The sequence below is a fragment of the Manis javanica genome, chromosome 3, assembly GCF_040802235.1.
Source record: "Manis javanica isolate MJ-LG chromosome 3, MJ_LKY, whole genome shotgun sequence".
Taxonomy (NCBI): domain Eukaryota; kingdom Metazoa; phylum Chordata; class Mammalia; order Pholidota; family Manidae; genus Manis; species Manis javanica.
Window position 1 is genome coordinate 60,570,485 of NC_133158.1, and position 23,183 is coordinate 60,593,667.

General features: G+C 38.7%; 2 protein-coding genes and 1 long non-coding RNA gene across 5 annotated transcripts in view; 2 read left to right on the forward strand and 1 right to left on the reverse strand.

Moving 5' to 3' along the window:
- RABL3 (RAB, member of RAS oncogene family like 3) overlaps positions 1-9,083 on the forward strand; it is a 30,074-nt gene extending 20,991 nt beyond the window's left edge. The window contains exons 6-8 of one of the 2 annotated variants that reach the window (XM_017651230.3): positions 4,315-4,386; positions 7,217-7,255; positions 7,796-9,083. In XM_017651230.3, coding sequence (XP_017506719.1) covers positions 4,315-4,386; positions 7,217-7,255; positions 7,796-7,861 — 177 coding nt within the window. In that variant the 3' untranslated portion in view covers positions 7,862-9,083. The remainder of the gene's footprint in view (positions 1-4,314; positions 4,387-7,216; positions 7,256-7,795) is intronic. The other variant, XM_073231581.1, reaches the window with a different exon arrangement.
- A 1,388-nt stretch (positions 9,084-10,471) lies between these two features.
- Positions 10,472-22,888, reverse strand: LOC118971487 (uncharacterized). The gene is made up of 3 exons (XR_005059914.2): positions 22,762-22,888; positions 12,126-12,258; positions 10,472-10,727 (listed from the first exon to the last, which is right to left on the reverse strand). It is a non-coding gene; the product is annotated as an uncharacterized lncRNA (long non-coding RNA).
- HGD (homogentisate 1,2-dioxygenase) overlaps positions 17,370-23,183 on the forward strand; it is a 41,453-nt gene continuing 35,639 nt past the window's right edge. Inside the window, exons 1-2 of one of the 2 annotated variants that reach the window (XM_017651218.2) lie at positions 17,370-17,542; positions 22,837-22,908. In XM_017651218.2, the coding sequence (XP_017506707.1) occupies positions 17,528-17,542; positions 22,837-22,908 (87 nt within the window). In that variant the 5' untranslated portion in view covers positions 17,370-17,527. The remainder of the gene's footprint in view (positions 17,543-22,836; positions 22,909-23,183) is intronic. The other variant, XM_037013093.2, reaches the window with a different exon arrangement.

Consider the following 23,183-nt stretch of genomic DNA (forward strand, 5'->3'; position numbering starts at 1 on the left):
TTAGAATTTTGGAGCTGTAAGAACTCTTAGAAATCATCTAGGTCACCAGTTATTCAAACTTGACTTCATATTCATGTTACCAATAGTGCCTGTGAAAAATGTTGAATAAATGCCCCATAGCTGGAGCTCTTTATTCATAAGGTCTGACAGGAGGACCAGGACTCTGTAATTTTAACTGATGACTCAGGTGGTTCTGATGCCCTTACTCTGAATCGACATTGGTGAGCAGTGCTTGGCTCAGCCCCCACCTCCGCCCCCATAGCTGAGTCAGCATCTGCCTGCCGTTCCCTGCTCTGCCATGGAGGCACCTCCTCTTCCTCAGCTGCCACCATGGAATATTCAGCTCTATACCATGATAATTGCAGAGGATCCCTGTTAGAAAGAATAGATGATATCCTTGTTGAAAAAGTGCTGAAGTTATTTTGTTTGAACATTATTTCCAAAAGGAAATATATCATTGAATACACTTAATTTGTTTCCGTAATTAATGTATTTTGGAACCTGTTTCCAGTGCTTGTGGGTTTCTGCAATCACCTAGATATTTTTTTTTCCTATTTTACTTACAGATACATCTTTTCATTGTTAACAAGATGTAAGTAAAGGTGCTCAATTGGTGGTACCTAGCACACATGGTCTCCCCAGAGTTCACAGATAACATAGTATGGCATTTTATCAGTGTCTGACTTCAAGAACACAGCAGAAACAAGCAGATCTTTTTTTTTTTTTTACAATATACCTTTTATTTTTTAACTTTTTTTAATTGAAGTATAGTTGATATACAACATTATACTACTTTCAAGTATACAACATAGTGATTTGACAGTTATCTACATTATTAAATGCTCATCCCAACTAGTGCAGTTACTGTCTGTCAACATTAGAAAGATGTTACAGGACTATTGACTATATTCTCTATGCTGTACTATCCCTGTGACTAATTTATATTATGATTGAGATTTTGTGCCTCTTTATCCACTTCACCTAGTTCACCCACCCACCCCAAACCCTCCCCCATCATAACCACCAGTCAATTCTCAGTGTCTATGAGTCTATTGCTGTTTTGTTCATTTTGTTTTGTGTTTATTCTTGTAAATGAAATTGTATGGTATTTGTCTTTCTCTACCTGGCTTATTTCACTTAATACCCTCTAGGTCCGTCCATGTTGTTGTGATTTTGTTTTCTTCCAACAACATAAATTCCTACAGGTGGAATTACTCGGTATGGTATTTCTATTTTTAGTTTTTGAGGAACCTCTGTACTCCTTTCTTCACTGATTTATATTCCTACCAACAATGAAGGAGGGTTCCCTTTTTTCCATATCCTTGCCAACACTCATTATTTCTTCTCATTTGGACAATGGCCATTCTGACTGGTGTGAAGTGATACCTCACTGTGGTTTTGATTTGCATTTCCCTGATGATTACTGATGTGGAGCAGCTTTTCACGTGCCTGTTGGCCATCTGTATGTCTTTTTTGGAAAAATGTCTATTCAGGGCCTTGGCCCATTTTTTAATTGGATTATTTGTTTTTTTGGTGTTGAGTCATATGAGTTCTTTATGTATTTTATATGTTAACCCCTTATCAGATGTATCATTCACAAATATATTCTGCCATACTGTAGGTTGCCTTTTTGTTCTGTTGATGGTATCCTTTGCTTTACAGAGTTTTAGTTTGATATAGTCCCACTTCTTTATTTTTGCTCTTGTTTCCCTTGCCTAGGGAGATGTATCCAGAAAAAAATTGTTCATGCTTATGTCAAGAGATATTTGCCTATGTTTTCTTCTAAGAGTTTTTTGGTTTCATGTCTTATATTTAGTTCTCAAATCCATTTTGAGTTTACTTTTTGTTTGGTGTTAGGGAGTAATCCAGTTTCATTCTCTTACAGGTAGCTGTCCAGTTTTCCCAAAATAGTCTTTATTGAATAGACTATTTTTCCCCATTGTATATTCTTGCCTCCTTTGTCATATATGAATTGACCATATATGTGTGGGTTTATTTCTGGGCTCTCTGTTCTCTTCCATTGCTATATGTGTCTGTTAACAAGCGGGTCTTGTGGATATAAGGAAGAAAGAAGGAGGAGGAAAATTGGGAGTTTCAAAAAGAGACAGCAATCAAAATGACTTTAGCAAATAAATATGAAGCCTCAAGTAAAAAACCAATGTAACAGATTAGTGCTAGCGACTTTGGCTACTGTATGAATTTACTTAAACTATAAAAAAGTAAGAATTAACAAATGTATGTATCAAAGATGAAAACAAAGTTATCATCTTATGCCTGAAAAAAGGCAGATTGTTTACATTATAAGTAGGGAGAAGATTACTTATTTTTTTCAGATCCTGTTAGGCTTACTGTGTCTAATCCAAATGTTTTTGTTACAGTTTACTTCAAAGTGATCATATTGAAGCATCTTCCCTGGGTAATATTCCTTTCTCTAGCTTAGACAAGCTCTTTAGAGCTATTAATTTTCAGGCTTTGCCCTCAGCCATGATCAGTGGCAGAGGCTCTTTCAAGTCTAAAATTCTCATCCTGAAATAGGGTTTCTCTAACCTGGTCAACCTGAAATTGTGAAGCCGTAAAAACTGAATTTGGGGGGGTTTTGTTTGTTCCTTTCCTGTTTGATATACCTTTTGTATTTAGTACTTCAGCTCTATTTGGAATCATATCTGAAGTCTTGACATTCTGATGGCTATGGAATCAATATCCAGTTGGTAAAATATATTTAACACAGGTTTATCTAAGGTCTGTCTCTTACATGCCCCAACTGCTGAATAAATGTGTTCAAATATTACTTCAAATACAACAGTTCACACAATGATGTTTCAGTCTATTTAATCCATATATGGAATTATCTTTTATTATGTTAGGTGATTTTGTGTCTAAAAATTCAACCTGATAGCATTTTCTTCGAATGAAGACAGAAGGGAACTAACATTTTAGTACCCACATACCAGGCATGCATTATCTCATTTAATTCTCACCAAAATCCTATGAGATAAGTATTGTTTTCCTTTCCCCATTTCACAAATGAGTAAACTTAACTTAAAAGGTTTGGTAACCTAACCAATATCCCACAATGTGGATGACACTCTGGTGTTGGGACAGATATTCAGATTCAGAGCATTCTGGCTTCAAGAGACCTCTGATTTTTCTAGCACTTCATAATTTTTGAAAAGTTTGTTGTAGTCTCTTTTTTTATGGTTTTGGAAAACATATTTCAGTTTATGCCCAGAATATAAAATGTGTCTTGAAATGCTGCATATGGATAAAATAGGTGATTGTTACAAAATGAACCAGAAAGAATCGTGTGGGTTTAGAGATTACAAAACAGAGTTAAGTGTAACAACAATAATTTTAGTTTCCCAAGGGACAAAGACAATCTACAACTGAAAGATAAATACCATCCTTGCAAAAAAGCCTACATGATGTCCTCGTAGTTTGGTCTTGGGTGGCATTTGAGGCAAAAATCAAAGTTCTGTCTCTTGAGGTGTCAAGTAAACAATAACAAGCAAAGACAACTCCATACTGGAATACCAGGAAAAGGGATTTGAAGGTCTTTACTAATCACTGTAATTTACTAGGCATTTCATTGGAGCATTCCAAACTGTTTTGTCTTTCTTGGCCACGTTTTTTCCCTATACTTCAAAATCCTATTTAATTGTGATATATATCTATTTCTATTATTGTTTGATTATTATTAATAACAATTGATATTTAATATTAATAAATGTGCCATTTTTCTATTGTTTATAATCCAGAAATATATCTTGTTTATTACTATCTTTATGGCCTACTGAGAGATTAGTCCCTTGCCTTCAGTGAGTGAGAAATACCTGCTGTTTTGTTTTGTGCTTCTCTAACTCCTTGCTTTCTTGCTTCCTACTATTTGTATGAACTGAACTGCACATACTTAATTAGCTGAGCACTGGTGAATAACTAGTGCTAAAAAGTGAAGTGTTAGCTGTTTTTAATGTCTCTGTTTCTGCTTTTCAGGGTGAATGTAGGTAGGTCACCTGGTAAGTACTTTGGTTTTGTTATGAGTAAGATATCAGCAATTTTATCTTCCTTTATGAATTATTTGATGATGAATACATTGGTTCAATGTCCTCTAAAATTGCTTAAATAACAAAAGTGGCCTTTCTTCCTTTAGCACTTTCCTCTCACTTTGTGCATCATAATTTGAAAATTGCTTGACTATTTTATGGGAGTGTTACACCTAATATTTTACTATAGAAGTGTGCAACAGGAACAGTGATGACTAACAAAGAGCTTACATTTCCAGACTTTTGATTGTGGATTTGCTGTTTCATCTTCTAGGATTGCACAAATCCACGGTACTTAGCTGCAGGTTCTTCCAATGCTGTCAAGCTCAGTAGGTTTTTTGATAAGGTAATGATTTCAATTAAGTTATTTTTAAACTTAATTTATGTGTTATGAGAGTTTAAATTCTTTGTAGAAATGCTTTGTCCTTTTATTCTTTTGTCCTAAATTTCACAACCTGAATAATACTTGTTTTGATCTCTCTTATCTGTTGGTATAATTGCCCAAGGCCTGCTGACATATTTATTCTATCACCAGTGTTATCTAAGCAAAGGATGAAAGCTACTGGATTTCAATGGGGTTTTTAAAAGCTGCCTAATTCCCTGCCTTAAAACAATTTATGTTTCCTTTTCTAGCTCTTTTTTACTTATTTACCCAAACCTCTGCATAAAAGGCACTGAACTGAGGAGATTCATCTTAAAGCCTTGCGTTCTTGTTTTCCCAGCTACTGATGTTCTTTCTCCACATAAACATTACAGTTACTTTTAAGATGATGTCATCTTCTCGATTCCCTAAATTTCCCTAACAGAAACCTTTGCATTCCAGTTACTGACTCTTGCTAGCTTCATCATATTGTCCTAAACTGGAAATAAAATGTAGAGTGACTCAGCACACTAGCAAAGTAGAGCACTGTTTGTCTTTCCTTTACAAGGCCCTACAGCTTCATTGCACATGATATTGACCAGTTTAAGGTTTCTGCACAATGTTGACATTGTGCAATAAAGTAAAATAGAATTTATTTCTGTATTTCTAAAAAGATTAATTTCTGTATTATATTTCCTCTTAAGTGTAATTTTTCAAGAAAACATTTCTCTCCTCACAGCTTTTCTCTGTGAATCATTTTCTTTTACCCATTTAGGGCCCTTTTGTCCAAAATGTCAGCAGAATATAAGCCCCACACTCCTCCCTGTTTGATATTGGACCAATGGTAAGTTTTGGTTCATTGCCAATAAAGGTACAAGATGTGGCAAATAGAGTAAAGGTGTGCCAAGATAGTGACTCCCCTTAGTTATCAGTGCAGCCAGAGCTCCCCAGGCTGGGTGATTGGCAGCATCTTGCACTTACCCCCAGTGTGCTATACAATTTAACGTTTTCTGAATGTGCCATGATATTAAGAATGTTGGGAAGCACTGTAAGGAACCAGATTTTTTTCTCCAAATTGTTTTCAAACTTAAAATATAAGAACTCTGTTTGGTCTAGATCAGTGGCCCCCATCTGAAACAATATTCTGTCCCTAAAAGCAACATCTTACAGACCTGTGTCTAATATGGAAAGATCCCATGATATATTGTTTATGCTTTCAAATAATTTGTTGATTTTGAAATTAATATAATAAGATGTAATAAGTTATAGCCTAGAGAGACACAATAGGTAATAGACTAGCATGACCCAAATTTTCAGGCAAAGCTTTATTTTAAAAAAAGTTAGAGAGAACTTGGTTGGTTTTAGGAAGAGAGCAAGATTGGGTAAGAGGAAGACATTGCAAGTTGAGGGTAGGGTATTATGAGCAAAAGCAAAAAGGTAACTTCTCTCTTCATTACCTAAATCACAATGAAAGGTATATGAATTAGGAGGTCAGCCAGACCTCCAGAGTGTGGTGGTTGCCTGAAACTAAGGGATCTGGCAGCTAAATTTTGCCCAGTTTTCTATACATCATATTTTCCAGAATTTAATGTAAAGATTTTTTTTTTCAAGAAGGAATCTAACTCCTCCTCTAGACTCACCTGGCTAGTAGTAATTCCTCTCCACTCTAGGATGATAGGATTTTTCTATCCTGCTATGGAGAGAGGAAAGAGAGTCAGTCACTTCTTGATTTTTCTGGGGTCAAGTATTTTGAGATGTATGCTACTCACAAGCCAGCTTTCCTGTCTCAGGCACCAGTGAATGTAAACTTAGCCTGGGTTACTTGTGGCTAAAAGTAACCCAGTCTCACAGATGGAAAGAATCTAGATGACTTGGCAGTCAGGCCAGCCAGAGCAAGGTGGCACAAACCTGGGGGAGGATGCTCTGCTCTTATTCAGAGGTGCTCTTAGCTTCCTAATTATAGATGCCAGTGTCTTAGAGTTAATCTCCAGCTAATTTGTATTCTTACCTGATTAACTTTTCTTAATCACAACATCTCTATGTAAAGAAAAATAATATTGCTTCTGCAAAAATTGCAGTGTTAGAACAATTCATTATTTCCTAAAATTATTTTTCATCATCTGAAAACATGATGCATTTAAACTTACTTTGTTAGAGGCATATATTTTGAGGATTCCCCACAGTATTTGTATGGATTTGTGCACATACAGCCACTGCTTTACCTAGTTTCTCCTACTGACCAAAGATAGACAGTTCTGAAACTGCTGAAGTAAGGGTGCAGATTAAGTCCCTAAAATGAAGCTAGTTGACTGTCTATGATAGTGTGTCATCTGTCTGCATTGATGACCTACAGAATATATCACTGTGTTTGCTAGAAGAATGTGGCAAGTCATTGCATTAAACAGAGTCTTCTTTAAGAAATAGCTGTACTCCTGTAGCAGTAAAAGTGCTTTTATCTTAAGAATTCTGTTTGGTATCTTCTGGGCTGACTGCTAGGAAACCTTGAGCCAAATTCGCCACCACACATTAGGAATTGCATGGGATCCTATGTCATTCTGATTATTTAGTTGTTTTTGTTAGCTCTTTTTTTTTTTATCTATCATTAATGCTTTTTGGAATGAGGCCAGATTTTATGGAAATACTCCCACAGTCCTGATCTCATTAGCACCAGATTTAACTCATTACACTAGATGTCTGTAGCTATTGAAAGCACTCTTAATTTGGATATACACTCTGTAGTGCCATTATTGTCTACTGCAATTAATGCTTTTTCCAGGTATGTGTACTAAGCTCTTAAAATCTTTGTTTCTCGCAGGTCATAGAGAAGAGATACTTTTTGAGAGACGGTAATCAGGTGTGTATCTATCTTTTATTGATAAAATGGGTTCTTAAATTTGGATAGAGTATCCAAATTTATCTTCAGAAGTTAAAAAAAGGGGGGGGCGGAAATCCTTGTAGGTACCAGCAACTAATTTACTTCTGTTAAACACAAAAGAAAAAATAAGATGAAGGGAAAACATGGGCCTAAGAAACAAAAAGAACCCAGTGATAAGGTCATATTATAAAGTAATAGAAGCAATATAAATATAAGACTCCACAGGTACATATTGCAAGTCAATCACAATGCATGTAAGTCACATAAAAGTCCATAGGTGAATATTCTGAGCTTCACCTTCATCTTCTCTGATTTAGATGGCACTATCACTGATTTTTTGGCAAGTGTTTTCCTTTTTGATGGAATTTGTTTTTATTATTGAATCTGAAGAAGAACTCAGAGATAGCTCTTTAAGGAACGATGAACTGACATAAAGAAACAGAAAATAAGGTGAAAAAATTAAAAGCTATTAGCATTTGAACTCTGCCTGCTTAACAGGATTATCTTTCCTGCCTACAGGTTCCAGGCTTCCCTGATCGGAAAAGGTTTGGGGGAGGAACATTAAAGAGTCTTCATTACGACTGAATTACACTCATCCTTTGGGAGATGAGCAAGCAGTGACGGTTTTTTACAGCTTTCTTCTTGCTGTGTCGATTATTAATGTCTCAGCCTTTTAATGAAGTCATCTTAATATGACACCCTTCAGCCTCACCGTTTAGTGGAAAACTGAAAGGAAGTGACAGTGTGGGAGGTCCAGACGTTGTCCCCATTCTCTCTGTTCCTGACCTTTCTGTCCCTGTTTCTAGATTATGTAAAAGCCTTGTGGAAATATGAGATGTTGTCAGAGTGATGCAGTAAATGAGCAGTGACAGGAGTGCTGCAGAGAAAATGTGCTCTGGCCTGGAACTGGAAGGTTTCTATGGGTCTGTAATTTTCCCACACTCCTTGCTGAAGGCTTAATTAAGTACTTCTAAAATATATCTCTTTTGTTTTACCTTTGTGAGGGGAAAGGTTATGTTAACCAGCCCTGAGTTGTCCACCCCAAACAGTCCCTGTCATTTTCAGAGAAGCAAAATGGTGTTATTTAATTGTCTCCATCCTCATCACACACAAGGATGCCTAATAATAGCCACCCTCGTCTCCCTCTCCTCTCCTTTGCAAATGGCTCAGTGGCTGGAAGAGGCAGACTAATAGCTGGAGTTAAATATAAATAGATTAATAATACATAGAGAATAGCAGTACCAGAAAAGAATTATTGTGTGAGAAACTGACAGCTCGCTAAGTCCTTCACTCTTTAGGTTACAGCTGTCTGCACTCTCTCACTGTTTTCTGTTTGGAAATAGGGTGAAATCTAAGACCTGCACAAGGGCAGTAAGAGACATTTACAGCGTCTTCAGGGATTTGGGCGGGGGGCTCTTATTTTTGAAGGAAAAACTCAACTCCTGAAATGTCTCTTAACTGTAGTTAGTAAACTAAGTGTCAACAGAGTAATTATGGAGAATTAAAGGAGGTTCCATGGCAACACATTTACATGAATTATGGACTAGGATTCTTGGATTTCTTAATCCAAAGTTTTCTGGGGGTGGTGTGTCTATAAAATGCATCATTGTTCTTCATTACTTTTTTTAACCCATCTTTTTTGCTTGTTTAAATCTCTCTGCCCTAGTTCTTCTTTAATATGTAAAGCTGGTTTACAAAAACTCATTTGCTGCCTTATTCACCACCTTTTCACCCATCTTCTTTCTGGGTCTGCTGCAGGTCTCTGCACTACGAATTTTGCTCCATATTAAAAAATAGTAATAATGACTACACAGTTGCAGTTTCCATTTTAAAACTAAATTCACATTCTATATACGATTTTAATTAAATTTCAGAAGCACTTTGGAAATCAAGGTATGCTAAAAGAGGTTATTAAAGTTAGAATGTTAATGCTTTTAGAAAGGCAGTCTTGGGAATTTGGAATAGATTTTTAAAAGCACTTTTCATCAGCTAAAATATTCTCCAGGTTTTCTTTGCATCCTCCCCCACAAAATTTGACCTCAATTTCTTTTTTGACATAAAGAAGAGCTATGCAAATCAGGATCCACATGTGGAATTTGGGACAAGGGTGTTTTGACAGAGGCTGTGCAGGTGGGAAGTGAAAACCAATGCATATACACATAGACGTAAACCCACACAAGCTCCTTGTATTCCTCTTTTGAAAAATAAATTGCAAAGAAGTTATACTTAGATTACAAAAATAATGCAAAAGCAAAAAAAAAAATCAATGACCTTTTCCTTTCCTCCCCTTTATTCCTCTTCTTTCCTTTAATTAAAAAAAAAATCTATCCCAATTTCCTTATTTTCTCCCTTATTAAAAAATAAAAGTAAGCCATCACTGATTGCTTCACGTTCAACCTTGAAAAATTAAGAGTACTTCTCAACTCCATTTTAGCTCCAGGCATACCTTGTTTTATTGCATTTTGATTTATAGCGTTCCACAGACACTGCATTTTTTACAAATTGAAGGCTGGTGGCAACTGGCATCTAGCAAGTCTATCAGTACCATTTTTCCAGCAACATTTGCTCACTTCATGTCTCTGTCACATTTTGGTAATTTCTGCATCATTTCTAACATTTTCATTTTCACTATTATATTTGTTATCATGATCTGCAGTATAGCCTTTTTTAGCAACAAAGTATTTTTTAATTAAGGTATGTACATAGTTTTTTTAGACAATGCTATTGCACACTTAATAGACTACTTTTGTGCAATAACATATATTCGGTGGGAAACAAAAAATTCATTTGACTCCCTTTATTGTGATACTTGCTTTATTGTGGTCTGGAACCAAACCCACAGTGTCTTTCGGGTATGCCTGTATAGTTTTCTAAGGAAAATCATTTTTAATAATCTAAGGTAAGTTTGTTGCAAGTATTAGTAGCAGCAAAATAAGACTGTTTTCCTAAGTGAATGTTTTTAGCCAGAGTTCTTCAAAAAGAATGCTTTGAAGCATTTTTCTAAAACTTCTGAGACCTGCTTATAAAAATTGATTTTCAGTAATAAACAAATATAAAGACCAAAATACTTCCTAAGAGCTGTTAATTAAATCTTAATTTTTTTTTACATTCTTGATGGAACAAGTTATACAGGTTTTTTTTTTTCTGTTGTCATTTTGATGTCTAACCAGTGTTCTTACTCATTGTGGAGGCAACCAGATGTGAAGGCATATGGCCACTCAACTGTCCCTTGGGTGGCAAGACCCTTAGTTGGAATCCACCTAAAGGACTGGGGTTGGTCTGTCCACCTTAATGCTCTAAGAAGAAAAACTGCTTCCAAAGGGGTTGATCCAAACCAGCTTTATCTCAGGTTCTCAGGAGTCCCTCACCTTGAGGCAGCGGTGATATAATCCAAGTATCTCGACACTGCTATTTTTCTGTCCATTCTGAAGGCAGGTTGCATGGACCTGATCTGCTGGGACATCAGAGTGGGGTAAAGAGGACTTACTGCCCGCCATAATCAAAGCTTTTGCATCTTCATTTCAATAATGTGTTTTGTAGTATCCACCTAGGAAGGGTCTTATATAGATATTAATAAAGGTTTAATTGGAATTTTCAAATTCTTAGAAGTTTGAAGCTACAACAGGGTGTCTGCACTGATTTACTGTCAAAGTTTGAGGGAGGATACAGTTTGAGGAAAGGAGAAGGAAATAAAAAATTCACTTCTCTGTAGTCCCAAAACTGAGTTAAATCAGTGTAGTAGGACAGGAAGGGTTCCAGGAAATCTAGCCATGGGAGAATCCTGAGCCTCAAATGCTCGACAATGTGTTTACTTAATGCAAAATTGGAGCTGGAGCATGCCAGGGCTGCTCCGTGGAGTGGAGAAGGGATCTGATTTCCAGCTAGTCAGTCAGCACCTCCATTTAAAACTTGAAGCAATGGCTTTCAAACTCAAAGTGCATAAAAATCCTCTGAAGTGCCTGTTTAAATGCAGATTCTAGGATTTCATGGGCCCCCTTCAATGCTGTGTTTGGGATAGGGCCAGGATTTTGTGTTTTTAACAAGCAAGCAAGGTGATTCTGATGCAATAGTCCAGGATTCACGCTCTGAAAAACATAAGCTCACCAAACACTAGAGAATACATGGACTGTAGGCTGTACTTTATGACACCTTTATATCAAAGTTAATATTTGGCTTCCTCTGCATGCCTTTTAATGAGCTGAGCCATCCCTCCCTCTCAGGGCTGTACATGCCACAGCAATCCAGTGGTTGTCACACCCTACGTGGGCAACACAAGGACTGTCTGCCTTTGATGTGCTACTACTATTTCCTACCCTCCAGGTGTATCTATTTCTAATAATCTACCTTCTTTTGTACCACATTTATTTTCTCAACTAGCTAACTACTAAGCTTTACCAAGGTTATCAGTAAGCAATGATGAAGAATTAAACCCCTAAAATCCCAACAAAAATGTAAAATCATGCTCAGTACCATCAAGTGTATCAGGTAATCTAACAGTTCCGTGTTTTTCCCAGAGGCATTAGTCCTGGGGTCCTCCATCCTCTAACTCCATTCTGGAGTGATTGCTCTGTAAAACTGTCACACTCTCCTCCACATCCCCTGTGGCAGCCGCCAGCTTCCTGGATGTTTTCTACTTTCTTGTTGTGGATCAATAGTCTTCCAACAGGGATAGGTACAAATATCCCCTCCAAGAGGTACATGGGCACTGTTTTAAGGGAATCGTGTTCCAGATCAATTCCTAAATACATGTTAAAACTGATCAGCTTGTGAATGCAGCTTAATGCTAGTTGTTATCTCCCACCTCTCTTTTCACAGTCCTTTTCCCACTACAGAAAAAGGAAATTCTTACCTATAGTAAAATGGAAATAAGGCATGTCACCCCAGGGTGTGAATGTCTTCAGGATGCCAACAAAATATTAGTTTTACTTAAGGACTTTCTTCCACTTTCCACAATTTAATGCAGGGCACTAAATGAAGAGTTCCTGAAAACAAAGCAAAGAGAGCTTTGGTAAGAAATAGGCTGTGGCACATTCTTTCACTGCAAGGCTTCTTGCTTAGCCTACTAAAATACCAAACTAACATTTTTATCAAAAATAATTATATAGGCAAAGACTATAAATTAACAAAGTTAAATTAATTATAAAATGAAAGCGTTATTTTCTCAACCCTTCCTAAGTAAATGAGACAAAGCACCTGTAAGTGAAAGGGTAACAGTTAAAAGTCCATGGTTCTAATAGCTGAGTAACAAAGACTTTTCCAATCTGGTTTCCAATTATTTCCTTGGAACAAAATTAAGAACCAATTGAGCTATTTACTGATATTAAAAATAATGTCTAGTGATAGATCAATATGTGATTTTGGTATTTAATTCGGGAGAGTGACACCATAACAAAATGCCTTCCATTCATATCTATTTATATGAACAAATTTTCTCAACACTTATATGTCAGTGTAAGCAAAACAGAGGATTAAATGATGCTGCATCATGTCTCATTCTAGAAATAAGAATCACTTAATTCATGGATATATGAGTTAATAGGAGGAGGAGCCATCCATCTCAATAAAGAAAGCATTTCTAGAAAGACTTTTATCTTTTATATTTAATAATTATTTATCAAAATGTATAGTAGTTGCAGGTCACTGTCCTAGAGAAGAACCCACGGGTAAAAACAGTTGCTGATAGCGTCCTGGAAGTGCAGTGGGAGAAGAAGACTGGCAGTTTCATCCTTAGTACACTTGGTTTTCATCCTACTCCCCACTCCCTGGTGTTTGTGAGTATGGAACTCGTCTGACTTTTCTTCCAGAGCTTCTGTGGACAGTAAACCTATCTTGTGCTGCTGTCTTAGAGAAACAGATACCTGGTGTCGCCAATTCCTGCTCCTTTTCCAATTCTCCACCTTAAATGTTCCCCATATCACTTCACTGAATGCAGCCTCCTCTGCCTGGGTTTTAGCATCTCTGTTTTTATTGCTGACCAATTTGATATTGTGACTGTGTTCTGGTCTAGAATGCTTGCCTCACCCTACACGCAACCTGCTCCTTCTACTGGAGTCTTTGAGTGCTAGAAGGCACACGCTGCCCAGAAGTTCCCGTTCCCCTGCTTCAAGTGTATGCCAAAACTCTCCCCTTCTGGAAAGCCTTCCCTCACCAGAAGACTACCCCTCCACTCAGCTACATCAGTCACTGTCTTGTTCTTTGAATGCGCTGCACTTCCACTTCTCTGTACACACTCTTCCCTCTGTTCAGTACCCTATCCAACTCGTTCTGTGTGACTTGGCTCAGACATCATCCTTTAGGAAGCCTACCCTCCCTGTTAGGGCCATAGCACCCTGCCTCTTCTCTGACAGCACATTCGGCACTATTGTAATTGGCCCTTTATTGGTCAGTCTTTCCAGTACGCTGCCCTCCTGGAAAAGAGAACTGTCTTAGTCATCTTTCTATCCCCCACAGTGTCTGGCACGTGGCATGTCCTCAATAATTATAAAATAAATGAGTGTGTAATTACATTAATTACATTGTGCAGTTACACTGATTTTGGAAAATGGAAAGCCATCAAACAAAATCAGAACTCTCTGTTCCTGTGTTTTATTTATGCTCATATTCCCTGTATGTATAAAACACAGTGCCTGGCATGTAGTTACAAAGGAAATTCTTGTTTTATTGAATTGTTATAAAAACAGAAAAAGACATAAAGTTAATCCACTTAGGAGGAATCTCTATTATTTGGTGATAGGTTTATTCAATTTTAAATATTTTCATGCCCCTCAAAGTAATTTTCATCCAGTCAAGGATCTGTTATTACTTCCTTACTCTTTCAGAAATCTCAGATCTTAGGAGAGAACTTAAACACCTCTGAAACCTGCTTTCAGATCTGATTCAATGAAAGAGCATAAGAAGTTTATGGAAAAATACAGCAAAAAAGCTTTTTCTTTGTGTTTTATTGCCTCCCATACATTTTTTTTTCCTAGCCACCAAAGAATAACTTCTAGGATCAATAGAGATTCAAGACTCAATGTACTCATACATTACATTCAGATGCCAGAAGTATTTTTTGTAATTCACTTTTGATTATGAGTCTGCATATTGCAGTTCTAATAAGAACTTTGTCTCAGTAAAGCTGGTATCTACACCACCCCTTCTCCCAGGTTTGCATATAAATTCAAGGGAAGTTTATGTAACAATACAATGTCATGTCTATGCTGACATATGCTGAGATGCTCTATAAGTTGTCTGTAGTCTGCAGGCATCAGTTTACCCAGTTTGCTACCAACCTGTCACTTGTTTCTGCTGAAATGGCCCCTTTCAATCTGGCCTGTGGTAACACCTCATACACAGGCAAATCATTCTGCTGTTACTAAAGAGTGTGGGGAACCTCTGGAGGTCTCTTAGACTTGTTTATCTAAAGCAAGGAGTGGAAACTGGCAGCTCATAGCCATTTCAAACCTGCATGCCTGTTTTATGACAATTATAGTATGAGTTACCTCTCACTGCTTAATAGACCACCCCAAAACTTGGTAGCATAAACAGACTCTTCTACAAAAAAGACATACAGATGGCCAACAGTCTCATGAAAAGATGCTTCACATCACTAACCATCAGGGAAATGCAAATCAAACCACAAAAAAATATCACCTCACACCAGTCATAATGGCTAGTAACAAAAAGACAAGAAATAACAAGTGTTGACGAGGATGTGGAGAAATGGGTACCATTCTACACTGTTGGTTGGAATGCAAATGGTGCAGCCACTGTCAGTATGGAGGCTCCTCAAAAAACTAAAAATAGGAATACCATATGACCCAGTGATTCCACCTCTAGAAATTTACCTAAAGAAAACAAAATCCCTGATTCAAAAGAACATATGCACCCCTATGTTTATCACTGCACTATTTACAGTAGCCAAGATATGGAAGCAACCTAAGTGTCCATCAACAGATGAACAGATAAAGAAGATGTGGTACACATACACAATGGAATATTGCTCAGCATTAAAAAAAAAAGCCTGCCATTTGCAGGACAATGGATGGACCTAGAGGGTATTAGGCTCAGTGAAATAAGCCAGGTGGAGAAAGATAAATAACATATGATTTCACTTATTTGTGGAATATAAAAACAAAGCAAAACAAAATGAATAAAACAGCAGTAGACCCAGAGACACAAAGTGACTGGTGGTTACCATGGGGGAGGGGTTGGGGTAGGAGGGTAGGGAGTGTGAAGGGGATAAAGGGCACAAAAATTCTCAACCATAATATAAGTTGGTCACAGGGATGGAAGTGCAGCATGGAGAACATAACTCAGTGATTCTGTAACATCTTCCTATGTTGACAGATAGTAACTGCACTAGTGGGGGTGAGGATTTAATAATGTGGGTAAACTGTTGTACCACTGTGTTGTATACTTGAAACCAATGTAAGATTGTATATCAACTATACTTCAATTAAAAAAAAAACTTAGTAGCATAAAGCACAGCATTCCGGTTGCTCACAGTCCTGTGGGTCAGCAGTTGGGCTAGGTTTAGCGGGCACCTGTGCGGGTCTCACCTGGGATCACTCATGTGTCTGCAGGCATCTGGCAGCCAGACTGCCTCATTCACAAGTCAGGAAATTAGTGCTAGGCTGTTGCCTGACATGTGGTCTTTCATTCTCAAAGAGGCTAACCCATTTCATTGCATGGTGATCTCAAGTAGCAAGAAATGGACAAATCCTAAGGCACAAGCACTTCTCAAGCCTCTCTTGTGTCATGTTTGCTATTAGCCAAATTAAAATTCAAGGAGGTGAGAAAAATTTCATCTCAGCAAAGTCACACTGCAAAGGGTCATGCATACAAGGATGGGAGGAAATTGTGGGCATTTGTTACAATCTACCACACTAGTTTCATTCGTTCATTCATTCATTTGTTCTCATTTCCAATGTTTAAAAATTGGCCCTTCATGAACAAAATAGCAGCAGACTCATAGACACTAGGAAGGGACTAGTGGTTACCAAAGGGGAGAGACTGGGGAGGATAGGGTGAGAGGGGGAAGGGGATTAAGGGGCCCAGTAATTTACAGTCACAACATAGGTTGATCATGGGGGCAGTAGTACAGCACAGAGAATACAGTTAATGATTCTGTAACATCTTACTATGTTGATAGTAGGGGTGAGGACTTGATTATGGGTAATTGTTGAACCACTGTGTTATGTATTTGAAAGTAATATAAGATTGTATAGCAATGATATTTTTATTTTAAAAATTGGTACTTCATGTAAGTCTTATCTGAACAGAAACAATTAGCCTACTCTAACCATTCACATATCCTGCCTTGCCTGTTGAAGCTGAATTTGTGACAGTAAAGCCTAGTTTACAAGATTGTTTTTGAGAAATTAAATGAGGTAACATCTATGGAAAAATCTGGCATGAACAGGCACTCAATATATGGTCTCTTCTTTCCTTAATACAATTAGCCATGAAGTGGATACCTGACCACAGCTAAGAAGAATAGCCAAGGTGAAGGACAAGAGAGTCCTAAGAAAGGTGGCTGAAAAGTAATCCCTTGGTCCATTTTTAAAGGGATAAAGGCATTAGGAAACAAGATTCTTAGAGAATTTATAAGAACACTAAATACATTTAAGAAATTAAGAGGGACAATAATAAACATCTCAGACTGTGTTCTCTTCAGGCTTCACACAGCTCATCCCTGGGAGACACCTATGAAGAGTTGTCAGACCCGGTCCCTGTTTGAGGCAGCTATCCGAACACCTGTGTCAGAGCACAATTAATTTTCTCATTTGTCTCCAGAGTGAACACTCTGCCCTGTTCTTTCCCAGCCTGAGTCAGGACTGAGTGGAGAAGCCTCTGCCACACACAGCAGGCACTAACTACAACAGTTCCTTTCCTAGAGAGCTTTACATTCTATGTCTTTAGTAATAAGCCTCCTTCTTTTAACTGAAACAAATTATTGCCTAATCTTTAATTCAGGTGAGGAGGAGACAGGCCCCTGCAAACTCTTCCAGAGACAGCCTGAGTTTAGCAAAAAACAAAGGCAATTGTGTAAGCAGTTTGGCAAGAAGCCTGCTGGACTTTCTCCCTAGTGTATCTACTGGTTAGTTAATGTTTGTGGCTAGTTTCAGTGACCTGCTGACTCGGGAGCACACTGACGCAGTGGGACTAACAATCCCAGAGAGTGGTTTGAAGGAAAACAAAAGTATTTGGGCTTCATATCCTCTCTGTTTCTGGGTTTCCTAAAGTCGTCACACTTGTTGCAGAAGGAATATGGCTGAGTTGAAGGTAAGAGACTATCTGGCAAGTTCTCAGCCAGAATGTATGGAGCTTCTGAGAATTCCAGAGTGTCAGGGTTGGAAAGGACTGAGAGAGGCCCTGGCCCAGACACCTGTGCTCAGGGGCTTCGCCATGGTGTCTATAGCCATGGTTGGGGCTGGGGGCATGAGGGAGACTTGATAAAGAAAAGAGAGAAAGGTCTTATATGATGTTCCTATCTTGCCTTTGTTCATTTCAAATACTTTCTTGGGAATCTGTAGACACCATAAGAGCTACCCTCCATCACAGGCAGACACACGTCTCACCATGCCTGTTCCCCAGCCTCCACTCTCTGACTCCTTCCTTTTGCTGCAGCTTCCTGGACTGCATCCAGCCGTCCAGTTAGATATGTTTAATCTATTCAGTTATTTTGAGGCTCACAATCAGCCCTTGGCTAGTAGAAGCCCTAGTACTTCCTCTAAGAAATAATTCCTTTTTATTATTTAATGTGCAATTGAAAAGTATGTGTGGGTAATGTGCTATTAATGAATTAATTCATATTGTAATCTTCAAAATAAAGCTGGGATGTAAGAACTTTTGTTCCCATATAATCAGTAAGGAAAGTAAAGAGTAATTAAGTGACTTGCCCAAGGTCACTGGTAAAAGGAATGGAGACTCGATTAGAATCTGGGTTTTTCTGAAACCAGGCAGCTATCTGTGAACACCTGTGTCAGAGCACAATTAATTTTCTCATTCCTCTCCAGAGAGTGAACACTCTGTCCTGTTCTTTCTCAGTCTGAGTCAGGACTGAGGAGATAAGCATGAGTTCTCCAAATAAGCCTGAGTGACATCCACTAGACTGAGTGCCTTAAGGCCAGGGAAAGGGAGTATGTCCCCAGTGTCTAAAACTGTGCCTAGTGTCTAACACAGGCATGTATCACTGCCCAGCAGATGCATGTGAAAGCAAGTAGAATTGCTCAGAACCTTGACTCAAGCCAAGTGGACCAGACTCCAGGCTTTTTCCCAGAATGCAGGGTTTGAGCACCTCTCTAATGTCCTTCAACTGATGCTGAGTTTGAAAAATGAAACATTTCCCTAATTTATAGGGATCCTGAAAACAGCACTGATGGAGTCTGTTTCTCTATCTTTTTGCCTGATGGGTAGTTAGAAAGCCTGAGAAAGAACTCTCCTTCTTTCATTCAGCAAATATTATGTGTTAGCAAATGATGCCACAGATTAATATCGAAAAGGAACTGCATCTGAGGTAGGTGGGGTCAAGAGAAACTTCTTGAAGGAGGCAGTTCCTAAGCTGAGTCTTAAGACAAGTAGAAATTGGTTAAGTGAAAAGGCATGGGGGCCAGAGGAAACGACAAATGCAGAGGCACAGCCCACAACCTGCATGTTCTGGGGTCCAAGAGTGTGTCTCCTGTGTAAACTGTGTAAATATGAATTGCTGCAGGAACAGCCAAGTTGAGATACCAGGAGGGGGTTGGATGTATGGATCTGGATCTTGGGGGAGTGGGAAGGGCTAGGAGAATAGATATGGGAAGTCATCAGTGGTGATAGCTGAAGTCTTGGAAGAGGGAGAGTGCATAAAAACATTGTTTCCTGATGAAAATCCTATGGGGTGTTCAGCAGGGGTTGGAAACATCCTTACCATTTATAAATAAATTATATCTAAAATCCTGGCACACTGAAATTTTTAAGCAACTCATTATGCACAGCACCCTCACACCAATGTAAATTGCATGCTGGTCTTTGTTCTCAATTTCAAAGGTGTCCTTCTCAGCCTGCTGTCTAATCTCCCCAAGGAAAGGTTAGCTCTAAAGATGAGAAATCCAAACACAGAAAGCCAGATTGCATCATTCTAATCAATAAAAATTATATGAGTTAAAAAAATATTTCTCAGCTTTCATTTCTTCATTTGAATGGATATGTCAACACAAAGCCTTAAATGGGATCATGTTTACATAAGAGCAGCACAATTGGAGGAAGAAAATTGGAATGATAAAATAATTAAATTTAAAATAGACCACCCTATGTTCTTAAATTGCTTCACTTCTACAAGTGTTGATTTCCTCATTTCTAAAATGAAGAGCTGTTTAACATGCAGACTTTGGGCCCCACCACCAAATATTTAGATTCACTAGGTCTGGGTCTGTATTTAACAAACTTCTGGGGTGATTCTAACAATTCTACATAACTATTGTATTAGCTTCCTGTTTGTGCTATAATAAATTACCACAAATTGAGTGGCTTAAAACACCACATATTTATTCTCTTACAGTTCTGGAAGTCAAACTCTGAAATCAGTTTCACTGGGCTGAAGTCAAGGCATTGGCAAGGCTGGCTCCTTTTGGAGACTCAAAGGGAAATCCATTTCCCTGTCTTTTCCAGCTTTTAGAGGTTGCCCACATTCCAGAACATATGGCCCTTTCTGCATCTTCAAGGCGCATCACTCCGATCTCTCCTTCCATCATCACATCGCCTTTTCTGTAGGGTGCACCCAAATAATCCAGGATTTCTCCCCATCTAAGATCCTTAATCACACCTGTAAAGTCTCTATTGCTATATAAGGTAACACTCACAAATTCCAGGGATTAAGACAAAGATATCTCTGAGAGTTATTATACAACCTACCGCAATAATCTGCAAGTTCCCCTAACAATCTGTATGCTATGTTCCCAACAAGGTTAATTGGAAATACTAGACTCTCCACAGGACAAAAGATAGTGTAGTTCCATCTCTGCTCTGACTTCTCTCTCTTTACTGCATGCCCAGTAAAAGGAAGTAAGGAGTACCATCTTCTCATCCCACTGGGGTGTTACTAGAATTAAAGTTAGGAGAAAGCACCTCTTAAAACTACTCTGACAATAAATCATATCTTTGGGACCAAGTGAGAATTAAAAAGGTCTCTACTGGGGAGCTGCCAATCAACTGGTGGTACCAGAGTTACATGGAGCTCAGCGATTTGTTCATTCATTTAGAAAGGATGCATATAATTCTCTTGCAAATAAATGAAATCATATTTTCTTGTTGTATCAAATTATTCAGAAGTCTGGACAGAAGAAAATATATAGCCACACTTGCTTAATGTTAGATTTTATTTATATATATATATATGGTATATTTGTACATAGTTCCTGAGCCAGCTGGAGTTGAATGCTTAGATTTTCACAGCTGATATAAGTAGAGTTCACATTCTGTCCTTGACGTCAGAGCCTTGGGGAAGCAGCTGCAGCATATTGCTTCCTCTAGTCTGATAGCTTCAGCATTGAGGGACACGGCACTTTAAAGCTTGAATAAACTCATCTGTAATGTCTCTCCCACAGGATTAGGAAAACCAACAAGGTCGCTGAGAGTGACTCAGCAGTTTCCACCTTCCTCTTCAGCCAATGCACCACAGCTAAGATTGAGAAACCGGTTCAGAACTCACACCTCTCAGAGTTGGGTGGCTCCCTTCCAAGCCACCAGCTGTTCTTTTGACTTTCTTTCCTATTTCTTAAAGCAGTCAGAAGCAAATGCTTCAGAACTACATATATTAAGTCTCTTTCCCTTCGTTCCAAACACACATATAACCCTGGACTCTGTGCTGAGGCCTGCAGTTGCAAAGAATGAGGAAGGTTAATGAGTAAGCCCACCGGTGCCTGCCAGAAAGCCCAGCTGTGCTCCTCGCGCTCCGACCGCCCGCCTCTCTCGCGGGGAGAAACAATGCTGCAGCTGAACAAAGCGAAGGCCCTCTAATACCCAGTGGCTGCAGTCACACAGTGGCCTGAAATTCCATTCCCCACAACTGAAGATAATTTGGGGTCATTACCGTTTCTAAGCAGCTCAGATTCAATCATGTTGACGGTGGGCATGAGGTTCATTTAGAAGGAAGAAAATTGTTTTCAGTGGAGAGTCGGAATGCGGGATAGTCTCTGCCACTTCCCCAAAGCAATCATTCCAACCTGCATGCTGCAATCTCTGTATAATAGAACTCTGTGTTTTTAGTGCTGATGGATTTTCAAATATACCCCCAAAATTGTGTCTGTTGGCAAAAAGAATAATTTCCCTTTTCAAATTCCTTCCAAACTGAGAGAGCTGTTGGCCTGGTCATCCCCCATACATTCAGGCCCGCTGCATCAAGCTCGTCCTCTCCGAGCGGGTGAGAACTCCTAGGGCTTGCCCTCTACCCACTGACGTCCTTCCCACATCTCCTACAGACATGTCCTCGGATGGTGGCATTTCACTCGCTGAGTGAGACCATACTTTCATTATCCTAGGCTAAAATTAAGTACATTTATTAGGAACAACTATGGGAAGAAAATGGCCATAATTTTTTCCATATTTAAGTTAGAGAAAAGGGGTTCTAACCTCACTTACATGCATTCCTATTAGAATAGGCTGTAGGTGAAATGCTAAATCAAACAGTAGGTATCTGCCAAGTACCTTCAATAGGCCAGGCACAGAGCATACAGATGAAACAACGCTGCCAGTCCCAGACATCGTGGGGCTTATAAACTAGCAGATAAGCCCGACAGTGAACAAGAACTCACAGGTGGGTTATGTGTTGTAGGGGTAAGTGTTAGGGGCTCCACATACTTTACTTTGTTGAGACACTGCCAACTTGTTTTTCTTTGGGTGTAAACAGAGGGTAATCAGAATAGACTCTCTTGTACCAATGTGAACAGATTCTGGTCTGGCACTTCTCCCAGAAGCCACCATACCTTCAAGCTTCATTTTCCCGTATCCACAATGGATACAAACATGTATACAAACACTCCATAGATAAGCCAGGTAAGGTAGGCGTATTCCTACAGCAAGGCTGGTTTGAAAAGCTTTCTCTCAAGGGCACTTCAGTCAGGTTGGATCCACATACCTCTTTATAGTTGCTCATTTCAGAGAATAGAGAGGGAATAGAGCTCCAAACTCAGGGAGGTTACAGTCTAGGAGGCCCAGGAAGTTCCTACTAATCTAGAGTTGAGGTAATATCTGAACCATCTCCCATCTCAGGATCTCCCTGATAGAGTCAAAATTAAAGAATCTATTTTTGGAGTGCAATAATTAAGAACAAGTACATAGATTGACTAAATACAGCCAAGGGTGGAGAGTGTAAGCAATACACAGTGTTCTTCTCCCAATTAATTGCCAGTCTTTAAAATTCACAGAGAGCATATTATCTTTCCTACATGTTTCACATGCCAAGACATTGCAGAGATATTATGTATGGAACATCATACACAAACATTCTATAAGGAAATTCTTACCTTTGTAGACTGTTAATGTTGAGAAATGCTCTTTAAATCTCATTATGGTGGCCTTTGTGTCTTTGTCACATGCAGTACATTTCTGGATTTGGGAACGAGTGTGCCTCAGAGGACCCTCGTTGTCCAGGAGCCCTGCCAGAAGGACAGGTATGAGTGAATAGAATCTTAGCTTAGAGAGCTCTGAATTGTAGAAATGAATGATCAGCCCTCAGGCCAAAGCACCTCCACCTACCTTGGCTCTTGTAATTTATCCTGTGAACTGTTTAATATCACAAATCATTAAGACAATTGGGATACATAACAATGACAATACAAAGATTAAAGTTGGGTGGTAGTTACCTAAGGCAAACAACCCAATCCAAATTGGTAAGATTAACTACAGGACTTTGAGGAGGATCCTCTAAGTTCAGGCTTAACGGGAC